This window comes from Thermobia domestica, chromosome 13 (genome assembly GCF_964235325.1).
Source record: "Thermobia domestica chromosome 13, izTheDome1.hap1.1, whole genome shotgun sequence".
NCBI lineage: Eukaryota > Metazoa > Arthropoda > Insecta > Zygentoma > Lepismatidae > Thermobia > Thermobia domestica.
The window spans coordinates 53,009,103-53,019,827 of NC_137466.1; the positions used below are offsets into that span (position 1 = coordinate 53,009,103).

At 35.2% G+C, this 10,725-nt stretch overlaps 1 protein-coding gene across 2 annotated transcripts in view; it reads right to left on the bottom strand.

The window, feature by feature from the left end:
* Positions 1 to 6,865, bottom strand: part of LOC145668148 (haloacid dehalogenase-like hydrolase domain-containing protein 2) — a 29,587-nt gene extending 22,722 nt beyond the window's left edge. Inside the window, exon 1 of one of the 2 annotated variants that reach the window (XM_081735732.1) lies at positions 6,676 to 6,865. In XM_081735732.1, the coding sequence (XP_081591858.1) occupies positions 6,676 to 6,815 (140 nt within the window). In that variant the 5' untranslated portion in view covers positions 6,816 to 6,865. Of the gene's footprint in view, positions 1 to 6,436; positions 6,582 to 6,675 lie in introns of those variants that run through there. The other variant, XM_081735733.1, reaches the window with a different exon arrangement.
* Between the last annotated feature and the right edge of the window lie 3,860 nt (positions 6,866 to 10,725).

The window sequence follows — 10,725 nt, forward strand, 5'->3', positions numbered from 1 at the left end:
TGGGAATCGGAAGAATGGTTAAAGAAAAGGTACTTAGGTGTTGCAGCAATCTCGTCCGCCATCTAATTACATGTTATTGGTTTCGATTTTTTTTTTTTTTTTTTTTTTTAACGCTGAATATGCTTTATAGGATACGTTTTATAATATTATAAAAACGTTTGTACAGCCCACCGTCAGATATCATTTTCCACATGCAGATGATATTTGTAAGTCTTTGCAATCAGTTCTGGAAAAGGAAACCGCACTTATAACGTGCCACCGCACCTCTCACAAACGAAATGCTTGGCGCTGTGTGGTATGTAAGCCTGCTCTCGCTCCTTGACCACCAATGACGTCATCACAAAACCTTTCTTCCTCTGTTACTCGCTAACGACTGAACGTATCGCGATCAAACAAACACCATTCCTTTTAGAATTTTCAACTATGGTGTTTGAAATTTTATATATGGGTCGCCATCTGGAGAGCAGCTCCAGAAACATCAACACAAACAGATAACGCTTTCCAGATTCGGAGTGGAAAAACATTCTACTCAAGGAGTCGATATTTATGGAGAATGGTAGTTTAACTAATTACTATAATCATAAAAATAAACAAGGTGTTAATTGGCATTCAAAATATTAATAGATCCAAAACTGAAAAATGAAACAGTGTAATAAATAATATACTATAACATACATAAATAAATTATCTGCACATAATCAAATAACATTTTATATTATTTTCTCTCAGTAGTGGATTGATGTCTTCCTGTTATTGCATTTTTCTTTTTCATATTTGTATTTGGAGCATTTGAATTCAACGGAATGTATTTATATTTAGACTATAAGAATGAATACTAGTACTTGGATATTATAATCAGTTATGATTAATTATGTTGGATGTTCAGTGAGTATACAGTTGCATATATCCCCGTAGCATTACTTAAAACTCGACATTAATCTTTCTTCTTCTTATTATTATTGGCATTTATTCCGAAGTTGGGCGTCCGCTTTCGCCACGTTTTTACTTTCTACACTTTCTGCAATTTGTTATTAGGTTCATTAATCCGTGCTCTTCACAAACTTTTAAAAGATTTTGCTCGTTATCAACGTATTGCTTCACAAATGTTAAAACTGTTAGTTCATTGCCCTTGTACATTCGCCATGTTGATAAAATAAATGCTCGTTTCTTTCCCACAATGCAACTGTTCGGTTACCTTGCGCCAAGTAGTTCCCTCCGCTCGCCATATAGTCCCATGTTTATAGCCGCTTATATATAACAAATAAAGAGATTTTTTCGAGACTCTCATATATTATCAAGCACACAAACGATCAAATTATCCATATCTTTCCTGTAAATTTTAAAAATTTTGCTGGAAACGGACGCCCAACTTTGGAACTTAACCCTTATTATTACTCGTATTTTAAATTACCTTCGTATTTCATTATAATTATTCTTTATTATATTTATCAATGAAACCATAACTCAACCGTAGCATCAACAAATGGGAATATCCAATCTCAACGCTGATTTCAAATTAACATGTACCAGTGTTCATTTCTATAAACTTCAATATAATACATACATATTCCACTAATAGCTGATAAGTAAATTTAGACATGAATGAGCATCCAAAACTTTCAATAACTTTTTACTACCTATTTGTGAGCAATAACCAGGAGTCACAGCCATGTTGATGTTCTATGGACAAACGTTAAACAGCATACATACAGATAATTCATCATATTCACTTGTAATTTTGACGTGGAAAAATCAAAATCAAAACATAATCTTAAAATCGGAAGGATGGGCAAGCATTTGAGAACCCATAGTGGGTTTATTGGATTAACCCTCCATATTATTAACTCTCATATTTAGATCTTACACTTCAATACATTTTGTGTTATAAGTCGAATTATGCATATTTTTTTCTTTTTCTTCTTAAGAATTTTGCTTTCAGGCGTAGAAAATAAGGTTGTTGTTGCCAATAAATCGAATGTTTCGTTTCGTGCAGATCTTGAACATGTCGGCAAGCAGTAATTTTGTAAAATACGTTCAGACTATGTAATTTAACTTTCAAACATAATAATAACAATAAATAACTATTAACAACCAATGAGCATCTAAGATATGTAATGACATCACCGAAGGTGGGGCATTACAACTACAGAGACTTATAATAGCTACATCAGGTGCCGATTTACTGTAGGGATCTACATATTTGTAAAATTTACGGAAGAGATTTGTAATATTTAAATAGACAGTGTGTAAATATCGATATATGTTGTTTTACCTGTGAGACGCGTATGGACGTAGAAACACGTTAATGAAAGTCTAATCTGTCCAGCACGGATTCGCCCATAAGGTAGTCATTAAAGGAGCAGTTCGACTTAGAAATGCATTTTTACAATTTATTTCCATTTGTAGATTTGAAAATTCTAAAAGGTATGGTGTTTGTGTGATCGCGATACGTTCAGTCGTTAGCGAGTAACAGAGGAAGAAAGATTTTGTGATGACGTCATAGGTGGGCAAGTAGCGAGAGCAGGCTTACACACTACACAGTGCCAAGCATTTCGTTTGTGAGAGGTGCGGTGGTACGTTGTAAGTGCGGTTTCCTTTTCCAGAACTGATTGCAAAGACTTACAAATATGATCTGCATGTAGAAAAAGATATCTGATGGTGGGCTGTACAAACGTTTTTATATTATAAAACGTATCCTATAAACCATGAGTTCAGCGTTTAAAAAAAAAAAAAAAAAAAAATGTAAATAGATGGCGGACGAGATTGCTGCAATACCTAAGTACCTTTTCTTTAATCATTCTTCCGATTCCCAAACATAAGTATGTTCATTTTCACGTTTTGTTGCAATTTTTAACGCTGACCCTATAATTTTGTGCTTTAAGGTATGTACAGGAGCGCAACATATGAGGTAAAAATGAAATAACATCTGTAAAGTTTGCCAGAATACGAAAAACACTTCACCGGTTATATTTCTTTTATTCTCATAGCTGTCCGCGGAACAACTCTCATCACCTGTTTCATCATCATTGTCACATGATACAGAGAAATTAAACGATGAATCAATGTCTTGAGGAACAGTCATTGTCACTGATACCTTATACAAGCCAGTATATTTCACTCCCTAATACACATTGTATAGCTTATTTCTAAAGCAGTACCTTCAGAATCATGAGTGACATCGTCTCTATTACCCTCTAATGCCTCGTCTTGACTACAACCGTCAATTGCGTCTTGTACGATATTTGTACGTTGGTAATTGGACATAGATCGGTGCTTGTTCAATGGCTCGGATTTTAAACCTTTCAATAATATACTTGGAACAGCATTCTTTCTGTTTGCGTGTACATAATTCTCCTGGCATTAGCCAGAAGTGGATCTAGACGGTAAAAACTCATGGGGGGGGGGGGGGGGTCAGAACCTAGACTATGATATGTATATCATTTTACTAAAATCTTTCAAAAATATCTAAATAATAGCTTAAATCAATTCTGTCACTCAAAAACTGGGGTAGATCCGCCACTGGCATTAACTTTTCTTTCAGTAGACTTGACTTCTTGAAGGCAGGCTCTTCAAAATGTTTGGAACACGAGTGATTTTATTTGGTACATTTTTTCCCATTGATTTTCTTGAGCCATAATTTATATCGATCTGGTGATTTCTCACGACTTAGAAACGTAAGAAAAGATACTTTACGTCCTCAGCTTCAATTGCACAAGAATTACAACCGAAAACACAGCAGGTGTTAGGCATTTCTACTTCACTTCGCAGACACAGCACGCGCTGTACTAACACGTGTTTTCTACTTCCCACTAGTGTTTCTTTCAGAAACAAATCCGGGGGGGGGGGGGGGGCAAAGAAACACTTAGTATTCGGCGAGGCACATTATTTTTACACAGTACTATTATATTTATTACAGTATAGACGTATTATTTTGGTCTCCTCCGGGGGAATCTCTCAGAGCTCCGGGAGACAGTGCCACCCTAAAAACATGTCTGGAAGAAACACTGTTTCGCACAACAAACGTAATTACTGCTCTCTCTCTACTCTTTTTTATACTAATACTATAGGAAAAACAACTAACAAAAACTTCCCTCAAGATTTCAACAGAGCAAGACTGCTAACAAATCCAAAACACAATCTATTAAATCCAATACACTATTAAAGGTTTATCAGCTGCGTACAAGGGAGGGCTTGCTGACTCACATTGAGTTTCTCGCTTATCCCACCAATGACGTCACTATTTACGATTCATCAAAAACAAATGTCTGTAGAAGCTGAACGAGACGGCCTATCAACATATAAAAAAATACGGGTCTCTTATTTTTTGCTACTCTTTCTATTGCACCAAACTTGTTTTTAACTCGAACTGCTCCTTTAACAACAGAATTCAAAGTAAGTGAAGTAAGTCAGTATACTGACGCACAACCATAATAGTATCCGAGTGTTAGATTTACATATTTGTGAAATTTACATAAGTAATGTGTTATGTTATTTTGGAGCGCGAATGTGCAAGCAATGAAAACATCAACGAAACTATACGAAAACAACAGTAAACATCAGTAAACGATACGAAACTATACGAAAACATCAGTGAACAGCAAGCAATGTAAACATCAGTAAACCTATAATGTCCTTAGTAATGTACGAAGCAAAAAACATACAAGGCACTCTTTTCTTTTTTTTTTTTCTTTTTTCATTTTCAATGTTTTGTGGTATTCTCGTTTATGTGTAGGCTATACCCATCATCGCTAACGCCCCTGCTCCTTACGGACGCACCAAATGCGAGGGTTTCCCTGCTACGTTCCTACTCTGACTCAGTTAGATAGCATTCGTGCTTTTCAGTGGCCACCTAACACAGTTGGTTGGTATCTTTTCCACAAGCCCTCCTCACGTGAATCTGTACCAAGCAAATGCAAGTGCACACCCCAAAAATGACTGTTTAATCTACAATCAGTCAAAAAAAAAGTATATTCCATGAATTTATGTATGAATTGCACTATTAGGAAAAGAGAAATACTATTACCCCCTCTCCGAAATAGTTTTAATAAAGTGTTCCTATATTTTGCTTTGGAAAGGTGGTAATGGCACGGTTCTAGATTACTGGTCCCCTTTTCCATTGAGCATTAATAAACAGAAAACAACGTGCCCTGCGGGGCTCTAACCCGCCTTCACTCGCTAACGCTCGCTCGGCAATAATGTGTAAATTAAGTGTATAAACTTAAATACAGAAAGAAACCAACCCAGCTACTAACCTACATGGGGGACCAGTAATATACAACCTTCCCGTGGTAACTGTAGCCCTGGCCCATTGCTGTTACAAATTTTAGTATTGGGCTAATTGAAATTAGTTGGTTACTTTTTTTTTTTTTTTTTTAATAATTTCTCTTTTCTACTTTTAAAGATTTTATTTTAGAAACATCGTGCAGGTGTAGTTTTGGCGCACCACTAGAAATAATTGTTGAAAAAAAGTAATTCTTCCACTAATTTACTTCTTATTGTCTGCTATGATATGCGCTGGGCGACATGAAAGTATCTCACTTGGCATAGATAAAATTCAAGTGGGCCACCAGCGATAATTGTTGAAAAATTACAATTCTTTTCGATTTGATATAAATAGCTTTCGGATGTAGGCCTACAGCATAAGAACTACAGTGCAAAAGCCACTACAGCACGAACGCTATATAACCGAGTCAGTTAGGGCGAAGCTGGTGGACCGAAGGGAGCAGGCGCGTCAGCGATGGTGGGTATCACGTAAGCGAGGACAGTGAAAAAGAAGTGGATTTTGGCAACTATGTGAGTTTCAATAGCACGTCATGCCTTTACATAGTAACTTTCTACTTGTAAATATACAATACAGCTCCCGTACACTGTGCAGAAATACACCGCCGGCGTCATTAATACTTTTAATGATTTTACACTAGTAACTCTACAATTATAAACCTGAAATACAGTTGTATTCCTTTGTATTAAATTATGTCCCCTGAAGAAATATGTTCCTTAAGAATATATCCTCATACAAAGTATTCAATTTCAGCTGTAAATCTTCTAAAATGTGGTGCGCTAAAACTACACCAGCAACAGAAATATAAATATATCCTACTGCTTTACTGTTCAGATAAACGTTTCAAATGTAATTTTAGCGAGATACTAACTAACGCACTTGATCCATAAAAATCATAGCATAGCACATTTAACCTTGCACTTTAGTTTTAAAGTAAAAATACAAACGAAAGTGAGAAGTGCATGGTTTACATAAGACTCAAATTAACCTATTACGCCAATGTACAAAATCCCAAAGTCTTCTTAAAATAACAATAAAATAAATTTAAGGTAATAGTTAAGAACAGCTACTTCTCATCTCCCGTGCACGAGGATACATCTTACTGTTGCACTACCTAAACACCCTAAGTACAAGGGCAAGAATTCAGTCTCTTACCTACTTTTTAACATCCTAGATAGTCAATGAATAATTCCTGTAAGTATGGCGTTTCTCGTCCTTCCCTAAATGGGAAGTACGGCTCCTTAACTATAACCAAATTGAAAAACTAAAAAGAAATAAATTTGAAATTAATGAATGTGAGCTCAAAAAACATACTGCTATATTATAATTAGGGTTTACAAAACTATGTTTCCATGTTAGAAAATTTTAGTAACATGAAATAGAAATCTGCATACTTTTCTAAAGCTTCCACAGCTCCTGGTATAGGTTTATTTTCTATATGAAGTGTACCACTTAAGTCAATCAAAATAGCTTTCACATTGCTCCAACTACCTGCCGGCATTTTTACCGATCCCAATATTTTCATCCAATACATGGCAATGTTGCCATCAGTATTTTGGTTAAGTTCCTACATCTAAATTAAATTGTCCCAATTTTCCAAAGAAAGGTCCCTATAGGGAAATTTTAAAAATAATAATACTGGACATATGCACCAAGGTTACTTTGCATTTGCATATGCCAGTGTGTAGAATAATCCAGAAGTCCCGTTACACCTATGTATAGGATAAGACCAGGATCGGCCCTAGGCAATTTTCGCCCCGTGCAATAGCATCATTTTACACCCTCCTTTTGCCCAGAAAAAAAAAAAATCTTAAAAGCCTCGATTTTAAGTATGCTACCCAATCATTAAAAACGAAGGGGAGGGAAAGTTCACTCGCACTCAGAAGGGTCTATACACTATAAATACAATATCGTTATGTCTGTTTTTTTTTTAATAATAATTTATTATGTTAGGGAAAGATAAAGCAAACACCTGCAGAGGAAAGATGGTAATCCGTTTTATAAAATATCGAGCTTCAATCTCAATATATCAGTTTGCAATTCCAATGCAACTAGCTCTTTTATCTTTAGTTTTTGATTTTCCTTCTACATCTGTTAAAAAATTTGCGAACTTCTATCCACCTTCAATAGTAAGGAACTTGTTTGTGACAAAGACAAGACTAGTTTTCATATCAAAATTGTTATACTAACTAAATGGAGGTGTTCCATACTGTTCGAGAATTGAGTTCTTGTATTAGACAACAATCAAGCAATTCATGTTAGGATTTGTTTGATCATTTGCTTTAGCACTGTCCATGTGATCTTCAACTAATGCAACGTAAACATGATTTATGAATATAGCAGCGGCGGCTGGTACTATATGTTGCATGGTTGTGCAACCGGATATTTCTTTCAATACTAAATACATTTTTACGTGTTAAAGTACTGTATCAGTAAAAATAAACATTTGCTCTTGAGCACAAGACAGTATTGATGCATTTCCAAAAGAAATTCAATTTAAAAATCTGAAAGAAAGAGAGAGATTTACATTTCCAGTTGCAGCGAGCGTTGCCACTGGAAGCAGTAACATTGAGCATATGGCAACGAGCTCCTATCTCTTAACATGGAGAAGTGGATTTATTCTTGCATCGCTGGTATCCTCCTGTATTGTTCGCTTCCAGTTGCGTCTTGCTCCGCAACTCTTATAGAATCAGCTTCTGTAATAGTTACGAATTCCTCCGCTTGGCAGCGCTTGACTCAATTGATAGGGCGATTGAAATACAGACGCTTGGGAGAAAGGAGTTATTCACAAAACAAACTCGCAAAGAACAAATACGCGTCTGGTGGTAGTAGTGTTTCTTACAGGCATAATATTGGGGGAGTTTTGCCCTCCCAAAGTTGGATAGCGTTTCCCCCGAAGCTAAGAAAATTGAATTGTTATCCAGTCCAGCCCCTTTTGATCCTGTTTTCAGACAAAATTTTCTGGAAGAAACAGTGGCGGCTTTAGTGAGTAGGCCGGGTAGTCACGGGACTACACATAAATTTTGAAAAATATATAAACGCTAAAAGATACAATTCATTATTTACCATTAATATAGTAAATATATTTTCAACTATTTATATTAATGGTAGATAATTATTTAAAAAATAGCATCAATCACTACTGTAAAACTAATTTCCTACTGTCATTAATCAATCAAATGTATATATATGTATCAATAAGCGAGGGAGCCTAAATTAAAATCCTAAAGCCGCCCTTGGCAAGAAAACTTGATTGGTAGTAAAAAAAAAAAAAAAAAAAAAAAAAAGCAACGGCGTAACAATGCAAGCTGGCGTTTAGAACTAACAATGCAAGCTGGCTTGGCGTGGTATAATGGCCCACAGACTCTATCATTTTCTCATTGAGAGACGCGAGATTATGTATTATGGTGGTTTTATAGTAAAGTCCTAAGCATAGACACCAGCAAAAGAAGTATACATATTTATTTTGTTTAAAAAATTGCTTGGTTTTGTTTTCACAGAATTTCTCAAATTTAATACATCGTTAAGAACTGAAATAAAGAAGACTCAATAGTCAAACATAAGTTACATGTGATATGATGTACAGAATGAATGGTAAACGAAATCATATCAAACGAACATTGATAATAGGAGAAATATCTAGTGCTTGCAATCACAGTTCGTTCTTTTTTCCTACTTTGAAATATATTCCTACTATTCCCAAAAGAGAAATTCCTATATTCAGGGTATTTTCAGCATCAAATTCAATGATTTCAAATTCACGGTTAATTCCTATTGATTGAAAACTGACAAATTATTCCAAATATTAATATTTAGTAAATTATGTCTCGAAGAGAAAAAGTCCACTGATCTAATTCCTAGCTCTGTGTCTTTCGTGCACATGATCCCGTGTTCGATTTCCGGCGGACAGCGTAAAAAATTAATCTTAATCTTCTTTAGCCTTATTTGCTGAAATGTACAACTTTTCTTTTTTCATTTTCGAAGAAAAAATCTTAGATTTCATGCTTCTTTATAGTAGAACAGCAGACAAAATACGCGGTTACCGAAAATGGACTTTTTGTCCCTTATATTCATACAAAAAAATGCTAATAAAATCCATATTGTCGAAGGAGAGAGGTGTTTCTGTACCCTAAAGAAAATAAAGTGGAAAATATTTGAGGTAGCGATGATTTCTATTCTGAAAAACTTCGCGAGCAGCATTTCAGATTTCATAGTCAATTTTCTTGCTTTTTTTCTTCTTTTTGGGTTAACGCCATCATTCATGCCTTACAACACATGCTATATATTTCATTTATCTCTTGTTCAATAACATGAGTGTAGAAGTTTTGTATATAGATAGTGTATAAACGTACATTGATAGTGGTTGTTTGAAAGAAAGGAAGTAGCTTATATATTAAATCAATATTAGAGAATACACTTTAATCAATAAATATACAAATAGAGTTTAAAAAGACTTTATGACAGATTTTGCCGCTCCTTGAAACTTTGCCGCCCTGTGCAAATGCACGTGTCGCACATATGATAGAGCCGGCCCTGGATAAGACACCCTGTACTACAACATTGAAACATGGTGCGGGACTGATTTGTCCCTTAACCACAAACCGTAGGGCTTACCGATCGGGTTTGGTTTCAACAAGGTAGAGCACCAGCCCGGTTGCAGTGCGAGAATAGCTGAATGAAGTGTTCCTAAGAGATGGACTGAACGTAGTTTTCCATATTTACTAGCATCTCTTAACTGTGCTCACAGATGTCCCAATCTCTCATCCTGGTACATCAAACAGCAGGTTGCAAGTACGATTTATACAACTAACGAACTAAAAGAAGCTGTCCGGCATTTATTTTCTATAATTACTCGCGAAATGCTGAATAGAATTTCGGAACTTACCTGGAGCGCAAAAATTATTACAAAAATGATGATGTCCATACTAATGTTATTTTGTCTGTTATCACATTGTACACTATGATCTTTCTTATCAATAAGTACATCATCACACGTTATACAGTATAAATACTTAGATGTAACGAGATTTTTGGATCACCCTATACATAACCTTGCTACATAATGTTATGTAATTTATACTTTTTTTCCTCACCAGAAATCCTTATGCTTGCTGATGTTTCCTGTTCATTATGTTTTTTTTCTTTTTGAAAATATTGAAACGGAAGTTTGTATTTGATACTGAGCTCATTTCCTCTACATTCGAAGATAAAGTGGGCATTTTTAAATCCCATCAGCTGCTAAATTTGCTAACGAAACGTTGACATTACTTGTTCTTTCTCAAATATATGCATAGAGGCTGTAAAAGACAAAAACTGTATAAAGAGGAATTACGTAGTGAAAGAAATAAGGGACTGGAAAAAAGAGAAAATAGTGAAAGCCTTGAGAGTAATATGGGACAACAGTTTTTGTACAATAGGGAACAAACTAGTCAAAATTAAGGAAG